The sequence below is a fragment of the Mus musculus genome, chromosome 15 (genome assembly GCF_000001635.26).
Source record: "Mus musculus strain C57BL/6J chromosome 15, GRCm38.p6 C57BL/6J".
In the NCBI taxonomy this organism is placed as follows: domain Eukaryota; kingdom Metazoa; phylum Chordata; class Mammalia; order Rodentia; family Muridae; genus Mus; species Mus musculus.
This window is the reverse complement of record NC_000081.6, coordinates 98,051,762-98,066,077: the sequence shown is the minus strand read 5'-3', so window position 1 is coordinate 98,066,077 and position 14,316 is coordinate 98,051,762. Positions and strand designations below refer to the sequence as shown.

Here is a 14,316-nt window from a genome sequence, read left to right as displayed (position 1 = left end):
GCCAGTCCTCCCCAGAGAGCTGGGATTACAGGATCCTCTACCATGCTAGGCTAAATGTTTTAACTTCCTGAGAAGAGTCAAAGCTCACTCAGCCCAGCTGCTTCAGGGATTGCTTTTTGTTTCTCTTACTTTATAATGCACGTGGGAGGTTCTCTGCAGTTCTGTGGACTCTCAAACATTAATCAAGTATTTATCGTATACCCCTTAATTTTGATAGATGCTTCAAAATTCAGAGTTTAAAGACATTTTGGAAACGAGTCTCCTGCCTGACTTTGAGCTAACCCAAATACCTGGCCTAAGCCTTGGTGCTGGTAAAGACTCTGTGATGTAGTTAATCCTCATTTTTAAATATGTCTTCAGATTATAATGGAAAACAAGTTTTAAATTAAGTGATTAGATAGTAGGACTCTTTGGACATACACAGCACCTATCTCCTTTCTCAGTTCATTTGATTTTCTATTGTTATTTTCTATTATTATTACTATTACTATACTCACTGTCTGAAAATTTTTACTTGGGGATTCAACTTTTGGTGATATCACTATTTAACTACACATTATTTATATTACATTTTATGAAGTAATTTATTGAGAATACTCTTAATTTCCAAAAATCTAAAATTAAAAAATTCTTCAACCTCAGAAATACCTATCATGTAGTAGGATTCTGAGATGGAGCTAGACTGGAACAACGTGTGGCATAGCATTGGCCGTGCCCTAGTATAAGTGAGGGCGGAGTCCCAGCACTGGAGAAGGTCAGGAGCCCTGCCCTCAGTGAGTGTTCAGAGACACGGGGGAAAATCTGTACATCCATATGGGGTCTATAAGTCTGCCTGTGTCGTTGTCGTCTTCCCTTTTTAACCCTAGTTTAGTATGTGTTATATTATGAACTCAAGACTTAAAAATTGTGCCATGTCTTGTTCCCTAGAGACAGGAGGAGGGAACACAGAGTAGGCACAGTCTATGGGTAGATGCTGATGGACAGATGTGCTTGTGCCTCTGATGGCTCTTATTTGTGAGGCACAGTGGAGCTGCTCCTCTCTCTTCCATCTTAACTGTATGCTTAGGCTGGCTGCTGTTTGCCCTATGCTTAATGTTCTGCCGTCGACGTATAACATGACACCATGTAGACGCTTCAACTTAAATGAGAACTGGTAAGTGCTCAGTTTTACCATAATGAAATGCTCTTGTGTTTCTCTATTTAGGGTCAGACTCTGTGATTTTACTTAAAGTGAAAGAATCTCAGACTCCAGCTTCCAGGTAAATCTAGGGAAAGGGTCAGTGGCCATCCCCACTCCACCCCTTTACTGACAATAACATAGTATAAACATCTCTTTCATGTGTTTTTCAAATTATTTTAGTGACTTCCTGTTGTCTTTCCATCCAGCCTTCCTTCTCTTCCTTCTTCCTTCCTTTATTTTATTTATTTATTTTTTTTCTTTTTGTTTTTTCGAGACAGGGTTTCTCTGTGTAGCCCTGGCTGTCCTGGAACTCACTCTGTAGACCAGGCTGGCCTCGAACTCAGAAATCCACCTGCCTCTGCCTCCCAAGTGCTGGGATTAAAGGCGTGCGCCACCATACCCGGCTCCCCCTCTTCCTTCTGTCTTGCACCATCCCAAGTAGTCCATGCTCTGCCCGCCATGCTGCAGCCACAGTTAGCTTTCTAACATTCATATCTGATCAGTAAAGAGATTTAATAGCCAGTCAGTTAAATTACCTGAAGGATACCTCATTAAGGCAGAATGCCTTAGTGCGATATAGAAGAACTCCTTCACATATACGTCTTACATTCTTCCCTTTAGTGAGTCTTTATTGAGACCCTGTGGTGGTTCGGGTATTGGTAGAGACATCAGACATCAGCAGTGACTAAGACTTCCTGTTCTCAGGGAGCTGCATTTTATATAAGGTTACAGATTAGTAGTGAACAAAAGTGGTGATTATCAGTGTTGTGAAGAAAAATGAAGTAAGAGACACTAGGGTTACTTAAGGTGGCTGGGACAAGTCTGTGATCAAATGCAGCTGATGGAAGTCAAAGGAGCTAGATTTGTTTGGTGGCTTTATTGTTGTTTTGGGTTTTTTTTGGGGGAGGGGGTGAGGCGTTGCTTTTTGTTTGACTTAGTTTAGTTTGGTTTGGTTTGGTTTGGTTTTTTGTTTGTTTGTTTGTTTGTTTGTTTTTCCCCCGAGCAGAGTTTCTCTGTGTATCCTAGGCTGTCCTGGAACTCAGAGAGATTTGCCTGCCTGCCTCTTCCTCTATAGTGCTGGGATTAAAGGCATGTGCCACCACTGCCCAGCAGGAGCTATGTTTGTAAATAGGTCCTTTTGTATATCTTGATATACTAGACTTGTTTGTCTGTAAATATGATATATGTTTTTGTCTCAACATCATGGTTTCTCTGTGATGCTGGTGTGAGTCTAAGTTTGAACGTGCTCTCCCAGCTCCAGCTTCACTTCTGGAGGCCGCAGACTTCCTTCTCTGTAGGTTAGTTACTCACACCGCTGTCAGGATCATACTGTCAGCATCCCACGGGCATACAGGGCCTCCCCTGGCAGTTTGTCTGCCCGGATGGTAACAGTGGCAGTCTCTTAGGAGAAGATTGCAGATGATAGAATGTCCTATCCGCCCATCCCCTGCTTTGCAGCTCAAATAGTTACTCTAAGCTTTGGGTATTCTACAAAGTTTTCTTAATTCTTGGAGCAGAGTATAGGGTTTGGATTTGTTATTTCTTGCATGGTGTTTAGAGTCAGGTCTGACTTCTGCTTGTAGCCTTTTTGGCCTTCGTGTAAACATAAGTTATTCTTCTGAACCTCACTTGCCAAAATAATGTGAGTGTTAAGGCCTTGCTGTTTTACCGTGTGAAGAATGACCTACCCTAGGGTTATGGTGGCTCATTCCTGTGATTCCAGCACTTACAGGGCCAAAGCAGGAGGACCTAGCTGTCCTCATCTACCTGGTGAGTTTGAACCCAGCCTAGTTCAAAGGAAAAAAAGAAAAAGAATGTATAGTTAAGGCATTGAGTACTTACAGACGTGTTTCTCTCTCTCTCTCTCTCTCTCTCTCTCTCTCTCTCTCTCTCTCACACACACACACACACACACACACACACACACACAGACACACACACACAAAGCTAATATTCTCTCCCAGAGGAAGTTGGTATTAGATAAAGCATTTCTCAATTTCTCATTGATTCTTTACTAAGTCTGGCTTTCCTTTATGGATAATTTCTCCTAGGAATGACTTGAAGGGCACAGGAGGAGGAGAAAAGTGTGAGCTTTTGAAGGAAGAGTGGAGTAATGAGAAGTTTCTGTGGTTGAAGCTAAGCTGCCTTCCCAAGGCTGGGCTGCTTAGCCTTGACAGTTAGTTTCTGGCCCTGCTTTAGTTAAGTTCTGACAGTGAGGACCTGCCCTGCTTTCCTGGGATGTGGCGCGCACACCTCTACTTCAGACACTCTTGATCCTTCTGCCTAGGATTCTGTCCTTTACTTGACTACTGATTAACTCTTGCTTTTTCAAAATCTGATTCAAATGTTAGTTTTTCTAGGTGGTGTCTCTGAGCCCCAGATGATATTCGACCTCCTTGTATTTGACCACAAATATCTTTGCACTTAACCACCCAGTGATAATCTTAGTGTGGTGGATGTTTAGTAAACATCCGAGAAAGCTCAAAACGTGCTCTTGTAGTCCAAGTACTCGGTTCTCCTTGTTGCTTAAGGTGTTAGCACACTGAAAGGCACTTCAGCACAAGAGGAGGAGACGTAGTCTTTGGAATGGGACAGAGAAGTTTCATAGTACTTGTTCCAATACAGTGTGTCCTTCTGGACCTCAGCATGGTTTTGTTTGGTTTTCTGTAAAGTATGAGTAATAATTTCATCTTGCATATTAAATTAATATGGAGATCTTATGAGGCTTAACAATATATAGAACCACTAGGGCGGTTTTACAAATAGAACAGTAGGATCAACTATGCTCAATGCTTGTCGCTCTTGCTACTGTATGTGTAATCTCTTTAGAAATGCAATTTCTCTTATGATTGTCCTTCCTGAGCCAACAGATACCTCAGTCCATTGAAGAGACGTTCTTGCCCCTACATTATTCCTTATTCAGCAGTCATGGATCTGCTCTCTAGCAGGTAGTATTCTACTTGAGGAGGATACAGTAGTTTATAAATAGATAAAAATCTGTATTTTCATGGAATTCATATTTTAATTAGGAGTGCAGACAAATTAATGATCTGTTAATGTGAAATCTTGGGTATTTCTTTCTACATCTTTGTATCATGTTATTTATATCTTCTTGTGTTGATTTGGTTGGGTGTGTGTGTGTGTGTGTGTGTGTGTGTGTGTGTGTGTGTGTGTAAAACACACAAAAAACTATACTGCTACTGATGATTTCTGCGGCTTTCTGTCTCTCTTGCCCTCTCAGGTGTTTATTGAGCCTAAAGTGACTAGCTCTCATTAACCTTAATTACACTGAGGGGCAGAACAGTATTTTTTCTGCCAAGTCACAGCCTATGCAATGGGTGATGGGTGACTTAACTCTCAAACACACTGTGTTTTATACATCTTGAAACTGAAGCCCATAGAGGTGAAGTGACTCGCTCAGAATCAGAAAACTTGCTCTGAGGACCTCAAAGGTCTCCTTTGGAAAAGAGTTCGTTCTTGTATTTGTTTCTGTGATAGATCTCTTAGTTAGAGATTTGCAAGGAGATAAAGCACTTGAGAGGGAGCAAAGCTGTTGGAACAGTCAACATAGCTGTGACTCCTCAGTGTTCCTCATTGGGTTTGTCTACAAGAGCCTGTGGAATGGAATAGGCCTGCGATCCTTGGAGCAGAGCTGCCTGCTGTGTCTCCACCTTGGCTCATTGACGCCTTAGCCAATTTGTTGTGCGATATTTTGTGGATGGAGATTTTTACTATGTACTTTTATTTGATTGGATATGTGTAAATGTCACTTTTATTCTTCTGTTGTCATTGTTGTCCGGGAGGCTTTCTGCCTCTGTCTGCTAACCTAGGCCTTGTCTGGGAGCTAAGCTTCTAGCCTCCATACATTCTTATCTAGGCCTGGAATGTTTCAGCCTCTGAGACTTGCTGAATAGGCTCCCCTTCCTAGTTCTTCCTGATCTCTGGCTGGCTGGTTCAGCTCAGCTGTTCTGCCTCAAGCTCCTCTCCCACCTGACTGATTCAATTGGGCTTTTCTTTCAGCCTCTGAATTGCTCTGCTTGGCCTCAGACTAACTCTAGCAGTCGTTTTTAGGCTTCTGGCTCCTTCTCATTCTCTTGCTTGATCTGTCTTCACCTCTGTCTTACTTGTTCTCGCTTCAATCTGTCTCTGTAAGACTCTTCAGGTAAAGCTGCCTCCTTCTCCCGCTGTGCTGCTCCATTCTCCCTCTCAACTCGGCTGCACTGCTCCCCACGAACTCGACTGTATTCCTCTGCAGCTCTCTCCCTCCTGTACTGTCTGCCTCTCCTTTAAGTAGCTTCTCTTTCCTTTTCTCCTGAAGGTTGGGTATCTCCTATTCTGTCACATCTGTCTCTGATTCATCCCTTTGTCTGCCACTCAGTTAGACATCACTTTCATACATGGGTGCTTCCTTCTACAAACTAATTTACTTTCATTGTTTGGGATTAAAGGTGTGTGCTAAGGGCTGAGCCACACCCTAACTATAAAATATCCTGTAACAGGTTCAAATATTCTGTAACAGATATGTTTTGACTCAGACTGGGAAGTCCAAGAATTTAAAAATTTGGTTAAATCTTTTAAGAATTCTGTCAGCCTGCACCATTTGGGAACAGTAACTTTCTATCTTAATTTATCCTCTTAGAAGAGGGATTTTTTTTTTTTAACATATGTTATTCTCTCCTACAATTATCTTGAGAGCTGGGCTAAATAAACTTCATTCTCCTCTAATCTTTAGGTCATCTTTTTAGTACATGTGTATTAATTATGTTCTTTAATTTTAATTAGATTCAATTAAAATTCAAATTAGTTACTTTGTATCAATTGAATAGCTTTTATCCCATAATTACAAAGGAGTCCTACAAACTGTTGAAATGATTATTTTTGTTTGTGAAAATATTCTAATTTCCTCCTAACCTCTTCTGCTTATTTTCTTTTCCCACCTATAGCCCTACGTTCTTCCAGGCAGAGCTATGGATCAAAGAATTGTAAGTTATTATTTTTTGATACTATTTTTTCTTCTCATTTCATTTTCATTTACGAAGAAATCAAACAACCAGCGGTTTATTTTAATTGTTTTTACTCAGTAAGAAATACCTATCTGTACTCTTCAGCTATTGGGTTTTTAAGATTCTCTTAGAGTTAAAATATTTAGGTTTTTTTTTCTTTCAGATTTTATTTATTTGTATTTTATGTGTGTTTTGCCTGCATGTGTGTGCGTCTTGTGCGTGCAGTGCCCACAGAGACCAGAAGCGACTGTGGGCCAGCATATGGGTGCTAGGAACTGAACCCAAGTCGTCTGGAGTTCTTGACCATTGCGCCATCTCTCTAGCCTCAGTTAGGAGATGTCTGTTCTCATATTTGTCAACTACGTAACAGTTGTTGAAGCTAAATTGAATTGGAAAATATTCCAAAGTTATCTATGTAAAGAATAAAGTAAATGCCTTTATTATTACATACACTGTTGAGTTATTAGAGAGTTTGAGAAATAACTGAAAACATTTAGTTTCAAGTGCCAAACCTGTTCAGTTTTCTTCAGCCCTTGGTCCTTGTAAGTCTAAGTACATAATATTTAGCTGCTGTCTTGACAATATACTCTCTTATTCTGTGGGGCTCAGTTCTGCTTTTGGATATTTAGAGTTTAGCTTCACTCTCACCAGTCTTATTAAGAGGTATGCTTTTGAAATAGGACTATGCATTACAAATACCCACAGAAGTCACACTAATTATATTTAAATTAGTCCGGTAAAAGTGATAAATTACCGTGTTTTACTGCATCTTGAACTGTAAATGTAGTGAGGTCTGAGTGGAGTTCCTGTATGCGTGAGCTGCTCACTACTGGTGACTTACTGTGTGTAGCCGAGACGTGCTCAGTGCTCAGACACTGATCTGCCTGGGTTGCTTTCATTTCCTAGAACTAGCGTTTATGACTCTCGAGCTCGGGAAAGATTGCGCCGGATTGAAGAGCAGAAAGCATTGGCACTACAGCTTCAAAACCAGGTAAAAAACTCTTGGAAAAGACTCAGGTTCCATTTCCAGCACTCAATGGCAGTTCACAGCCACCAGAAACTCCAGTTGCAGGGAATCTGGCACCCTCGGAAACCAGGCACCCATTTGGTATAAATGCATACACACGGGCAAAGCACTCCCTTCTAAAAAATAAAAATAACCCAGGGGGGGTGGTGCATGCCCTTAGTCCCAGCACTGGGAGGCAGAGACAGGCCGATCTCTGTGAGTTTGAAGCCAGCTTGTACTACAGGGTGAGTTCCAGGACAGCTAGAAACCCTGTTTCAAAAAGCCTAGATAGATAGATAGATAGATAGATAGATAGATAGATAGATAGATAGATAGATGAATAAATCTTTTTTGAAGAAAATTATAAAATAAATAGCACCTCCAGGTTGAAACTGTTGGTGAGGTTACCTCTACCTGAGTTACGCTGTTTGCTTATATAGTAGTGTAGAATTTATAAGTGGCTCATGTCCCAGAGTGACTCACCAGAGGTCAAATAGGAGACTTCTTTGTCCCGCTTATTGTAAATTCTGTCTGCAGCGACTGCAGGAGCAGGAACATGCAGTACTTGACTCCGTAGAGCTTCACCTTCGTGTGCCTCTTGAAAAGGAGATTCCTGTCACAGCTGCCCAAGAAACCAGGAAAAAAAGCCACCAGCTGACTGACAGTGAAGACGAATTTCCTGAAATTACAGAGGTAAAGAAGAGACTGAAAATGTCTGCAGTGGAGCTGGGTGTGATGGCGGGCACCTTCAACCCAGCACCCTGCAAGCAGAGGCAGGTACAGCTCTGCCTTTGAGGCCAGCCTGGTCAACACCAGTGTTCCAGACCAGTCAGAGCTACCAAGTGAAACCCTGCCTCAAAACAAAGTTAGCTGAGGGAAGTTTCAAATGTAAGTCAGTAGAGGACCTGACATTTAGATTAATTTAGCTATACTTTTCATTGTATTGGTATAATTATGTACCAGTGTTTATTTTTAAAGGTAATTAAAAGTTGTTCATATGGCTATGGTTGGGTTTTAGCAACTTCAGTGAGAAGGTATGTAGTAAATTTATATTTTATATTTGTTTTTAATACTTTTTTATTTCAAAAAAAATTTTTTTTGTTGTTAGGTTTGGCTTGGGAGATTGCATTCTGTTTTGATTGTAGTGAGGAGACTTGAGCCCACCATTTCCTATATGCTGACATAGGAGATAATTTGATAGTAAATTGTGAGCTGAGAAGTACTATTTCTTTTTTTTTGTTTTGACTTATTTTTTAATGAGCATACAAAGGAATAGATTTCATTATGACTTTTTTATTTATACTTTGTTTTTATAATGTTTCTTTTTAAGCAATAGTAATCCATTATGAAGAATTTGGGAAATACTTAGAAATCTATGTATGTTTTAAAACCTGTTCCTTAATTCATACCTCTTTGAAAAACGTTATTGGACCTGGGTGCAGCTTGGTGCTAGAGTGCTGGCTTCATGTGTGCAGGCTGTGGTCCTGGGTCCAACGCCAGCTGCTCGGGAGCCAGTGAGCAGCACAGACATGGCATAGCCCTACTAAGTTCCATTTTTACACCTTCAAAAGGACGCTGCCTTTACTCCAGGGTGCCTTTTGTAGCTTTTGTTTCTTGGGAGACCATAAGAACCAGAAACATAAAACATAAACCTCTGAAGGAGCTTGGAAGATTTGAGCAAAGGTTGCATCAGTCTTCAGGAAGTGATACAAAAACAAGGATCTGAATGTTGTGTAAAAGGAAAAGCAGGGCAAGGTGGGTGGGAGGTAACCTGGAAGACGACTGCAGGAAGAGAGACTGACCGGTGGCTACAAGTAAGCTGACAGCGGGGAACTAGTAGGCAGGTGACTCGTGCTGAACACAGCCAGGGCACTGATGAGAAACCAGTTTTTTCTGAAACTATTATGTTTGGTCTTTTGTTTTCTTAGGAAATGGAAAAAGAAATAAAGAATGTATTTCGTAACGGTAACCAGGATGAAGTCCTCAGTGAGGCATTCCGCTTGACCATTACACGCAAAGACATTCAGACTCTAAACCATCTAAACTGGCTCAATGATGAGGTAATCTTTTGCTCCCTTTGTATGCAAATAGCAAAAAGGGTGAGAAAACTAAAGGAAGGCGTTACCTCACTGTTCTGCAGATGAGGCTCATAGGCAGCCTCTGTAAACAGAATGGAGCAGAGGAGCTTTGGGGGGAGGTGGGAGGCAGTCGTCCCTCTATGCTGTGTGCTGTCGAGACTGCTGCTTCCATGCTCTCATGCTTCACCACGCTTAAGGCACCTGCTCTGCGGTTGGAATTTCTGAGCAGAGAGTTACTGTCAGAGCGTACTGCTGCGTGAGGGGACTCTTGGGTTTCTAGGCAGGGACCAGGTTTCCTTCCTTCTCATCTGCCTGCCTTAGGTTACTTACGTTGGGCATGGAAGCTTTCTGAAATAATGCTTATTTGAATGTGGTATTTTTAAAGCTGACATCGAGAAAATTAAATTGCTTTTATGTAGTTGATATGTAGCAAGGGGGAATGATTTCACCCCCCAATTTCAATTAAATATATTAATTATGCCATGATTTTTAAATTGATCTATCCTCATCCTAAACCTTAAAAAGGCTGTTTGAGCCAGGCGTGGTGGAGAATGCCTTTTTTCCCAGCACTTGGGAGGCAGAGCCAGGCGGATTTCTGAGTTCGAGGCCAGCCTGGTCTACAGAGTGAGTTCCAGGACAGCCAGGGCTACACAGAAAAACCCTGTCTCGAAAAACCAAAAAAAAAAAAAAAAAAAAAAAGGCTGTTTGATTTGAGAAGGCTTATTTTTCCTTTATTTATTGTGTGCATGTGACAACTTGAACATCTGAAAGGCAAACAAAGCATAGAAGACTAAGAAACTCCCAAGTTCATAGAGCAAATACAAAGCAGACCAGGGCAGTGGTGCTGACTGTAAGCCACTTGCCTCAGCCCCTCAGAACTGGGTCTATTATGGGACTAGATGTATAGCACTTAAGACCATCCAGATGCCCAAGACTCTGAGTTCCTCTGGACCAGCTGAGCTGCTCCATTGTCAGTAGCACTGGCCAGTTTATAAGACAGACTGTGCTTGCTGTTTTTTTCCTTAGAATGATAAGAAACACATGATTTGATGTCTCTGTTAGAAACCTCACTCACATCTTTTGACTCCTCGGATAATGGAACGCTGGATTAAATGACAGTAGAGAAGAGCTCACAAAATTAAAAGAGGAAAACAAAAACCAATAATGATCAAAAGTATCCTCCTATGCATTGTTTTTGATGTGTGATCATTCACCATTTCTCTTCCCCTGCCAACTGCTGGAGAGGAGAGTCAGTCATTCCACAAGGACCGCAGCCTTTGTTTGTTATAAGTTATGCAAAACCTAGGGGGCAGCAGTGAGTCGGACATAGGCTGAATTCTTGCCCTTCACTGTGGCAGATACCTCAGAGAGTCCGTACAGAGGCAGCATTTATCAGGACAGACTTTCCTTTGCTGCAACCCATTAGAGGCCAGACTGTGAGCATGCAGTTAGTGGGAACTCCGTGATTAGAGTAGATGCAGGGGAGGCAGGATTAGACTGTGAGCATGCAGTTAGTGGGAACTTCGTGATTAGAGCAGATGCAGGGGAGGCAGGGTTCCTTGTCTGCTGCCTACAGTGCTGGGCTGGGGGGAGTGCTTTCAAAGCCACAGTAAGTCACATCTTCAAGATGATAATGAGGACTAGTTTAAGAAGCACCAATTTTAGAGTATAGTATTTCTTAGGTTTAAGTAGCCAACATTTGAGGAACTATTACAGATACTTAAATTGTGATGTTTAATTACAAATACTTAATTCTTTTTCATCAATTATGAATATTCAGTCTTTTACAAGTGCTCATGTGCTTTTCAATTCTATTCTTCCCTCAAATACTCTTGTAAATACCCATTTTTGTTTTGTGGGTCCTGCCAGTATTATAGGATATGTTAAAATTCTCTGCAAAATAAAGTAACTCATAAATTATTCTTACTGTTGACAAACTAATACAGGAAATGAAAAAAATCAGATACAGTTTTTAAAGAAAGTAAAATCTTCCGTAGTCCAAAGGAAGAGGAGGAAGGGAAGTAAAAGAAAGAAAGAAAGAAAGAAAGAAAGAAAGAAAGAAAGAAAGAAAGAAAGAAAGAAAGAGAAAAGAAGGAAGGAAGGAAGGAAAGAAAGAAAGAAAATCCAGGGCCAGCAAGGTAGCCAGGAGGCAAAGGGTTTACTGCCATGCTGCTGACCTGTGTTTGGTTCTCAAAACCACACAGTAGGAGGGAACCAACATCTACCAGTTCTCCTGTGACCTCCGTTCATGTCCGCCATGGTGCAACCATGTCTGTGCATATATACACATATAAATAAATAAGTGTGCTGATGAAAATGAGTAAAATCTAAAAACCCTGAATGGGGCATACATATAAAGCCATTATGCCACTTTTCCCCTGTGGCACCCACAGAGACCAGAAAGGGGGTCTGGATCCCGAGACTGGAGCTGGAGACTCTTGAGAGCCACCATGTGGGGCAGGGAACTGAACTCCGCAGCCTTGGCACAGTGGCCAGTGCTCTTAACTGCTCAGCCAGCTGTCCAGCCCCCTGAACACTGCTTTGTAGATCATTAAATACATTTAGAAATACATGGAAGTAATTTAGGTATTTGTACAGATAAAACTGGTTTTGCTTCTATACAAAATGTATCAATATCTAAACATAAAAATATCTAGACAAAACCATTTTCTTACATATTATGAAGGTACCCCAGTGGTCTCCGAGAGAAGTGAGATTGTGGATGTGGAGATAGACAAAAGGTACAAAGATGACAAGACCATCAGTGAGGTCTAGGATGCTGTCAGGCAGCCTGGTGCAACTGCAGTCTCAGAAGAAAAGCAATCCACAAGGAGGGAGAGATAGAAAGAAGAAAGAGCGCAAACATAAAGATGCACGCGGTAGTAGATTTAACTCAGCCATGTCAGTAGCCAATCAGAGTGATCTAGTCCAGCCCTCTGTGGTAGAAATACAATATGAACCACGCATGTTACTTTAAATTGAGTAGTAGAACCACTTTTAGAAGGGACTGGGGTCTAGTTCAGTGGGTACAGTACTTGACTTGCATACCTGAGGCCCTGGCTTTGCCCTCCAGCAGCAGAAAAAAAGAAAAGTAAAAGAACTAAGTAAATTATATGTAACATGTTTTGTTTAACCCATTTATATACAAAATATGTCATTTTTGGTTTGTAGTCCATATTAAAATATTAATGAGTTGTTTTACTTTCTCTTTAAAATAGGATGTAAATTCTATATCTTAGTTGGTGATAATCGCAGCCCAAGCACCTTAACCTGGCCTAGTTGCTGCTATATGGACAGGCGTAAGTGAGAACAAGCACTGAGCAGAGGGGCTGAGACTGGAAAGGAGACTGTCTGTAAGCAGCACCCTTCACTGCACTGCTGGGGCTGAGCCCCAGACAGACCTGGGTGCCTTAGACTCTGTGTGCTTTGTATCGAGACACATGACAACCATGCAAGATCTTATTCTGAAAGTGAGGAGACAGATAGGATTATAAACTAAAGGATGAGAACAGTTGTGTCATGCAAACACTAATAAAAAAAGTGAGTCTATTAAGAGTCTACAAGGTTTAGTCTGGAGTGAGCACTGTTAGCAGTGATAGTAATTTCACAGTAATAGGGAAAGCTTCACAGCCCAAATAAAATACATTTAATCACACACTGAAAACGTGTGCAGTGCAGCTGGTGGAACTGGAAGGAGGAAGACACAAAGCTGTGTGCCCTCAGAGGCTTGAGTGCTCTCTCCCTGACGCTGGTAGAGCAGACAAGTGCCCCGGTGTGAAGAGGCGTTGGGACTGCAGCCTTCCCTGTGCTCATTTGGCCTCCAAGAACCTAGTCTCCACGCATTATTAAGGACCAGTTACATGGGTGAACTGGAGACTGGAAACTAGCCAGAAGATATGGCTGCCCCTTTTGGGCGTGTGTGTGTGTGTGTGTGTGTGTGTGTGTGTTTGTGTGTGTGTTTGCAAGCTCATACTAATTATTACCAGTTGTTTTCCAAGTAAATACTGAGATATTGAAAGATGGTACTTGTAACTTCACCTGGGAAGGAAAGGCCATGGCCATGGGGGCAATCACAGCAAATGTGAGAATCGTTTGCTAAAGGGGGAATTAAGGTAGTGCGTCCATAACGGACACGTATACAGCCAAGCGGCTGGGCTACCATTCGGAAGCTTCATCTTTGAAGAAGATGCCTTTCAGCTTTCCAGGGTTGCAGTAGGCTTGTGGATTCAGACAGTCTCGCTACTTGATTGGGTGTGGGAAGTAAAGTAAGGCTGTACGGAGGCACTGGGCCCCGTGGGTTTTACAGCAGACTTGAGAGCTAGAACTGGAGCTCATGCTGACCTGAGACACAGTGCTTAGTGCAAGTCCAGGCATGGTTTTATTCAGCGGTAGAGCTCCTGCCTCCCAAGCACAAGGCTCTGGCCTTGACCCTCAGTACCACACACACAGTAATGGTCACAGCCGGTCATTCTCTCCAGTGGACGGATCCCCATGATGCTCGGCTAGAGAGGCCACAGCCCACAAAACTTTACACTGGGACTAGGAGGGTCTTTATAGGGAAGAAGTCATCTGCATGAGAGGGAAGAGACTAGGAAGCAGAGGGGACCTGGGTAAGTGGGTAGGTAGACTGCCAGCTGTGATGTTCCCATGGCAGTGAGACAGACCATCAGAGTGAAGCTAATGTTTCCAGGGTGACGCTCAGGCTTTCTTACACATCCTCTGCAGTGTTCTCCAAACTCCCTCTGATAAGCCAGGACCTTATGCAAGGTCATATGGGAAAGAGTAATTATTCTCCATAAGTATAGGTGTTGCCTGCCTGTCCTCTTTAAAATACATTAGCAGTATTTCTGGGTATTTGTTCTTGAAATTACACATAAGGAGACAAAGTCATGTGTACAGTGGGGAAGCTGTATTTTTACCATGATAAGGTGGTCTCTGAGCATAATAGTCACGTGCTTCTGTTTTGTTATCTTCCTGTCTCAATGTCTGCTCGGGAAGTCTGTTGGAACTTTTCTTCCTGAGACAAGCAGTGTGGGTCAGCGTAGCTAT

At 42.0% G+C, this 14,316-nt stretch overlaps 1 protein-coding gene across 8 annotated transcripts in view; it reads left to right on the top strand.

The window, feature by feature from the left end:
- Positions 1-14,316, top strand: part of Senp1 (SUMO1/sentrin specific peptidase 1) — a 54,826-nt gene that overhangs the window by 27,492 nt on the left and 13,018 nt on the right. For 4 of the 8 annotated variants that reach the window (XM_006520882.4, XM_006520883.2, XM_006520880.3 and 1 more), the window contains 6 exons: positions 1,205-1,259; positions 4,051-4,128; positions 6,124-6,162; positions 7,090-7,174; positions 7,727-7,882; positions 9,118-9,249. In XM_006520882.4, coding sequence (XP_006520945.1) covers positions 1,205-1,259; positions 4,051-4,128; positions 6,124-6,162; positions 7,090-7,174; positions 7,727-7,882; positions 9,118-9,249 — 545 coding nt within the window. The remainder of the gene's footprint in view (positions 1-1,204; positions 1,260-4,050; positions 4,129-6,123; positions 6,163-7,089; positions 7,175-7,726; positions 7,883-9,117; positions 9,250-14,316) is intronic. The other 4 variants (NM_144851.5, XM_006520884.4, NM_001379573.1 and 1 more) reach the window with 1 other exon arrangement.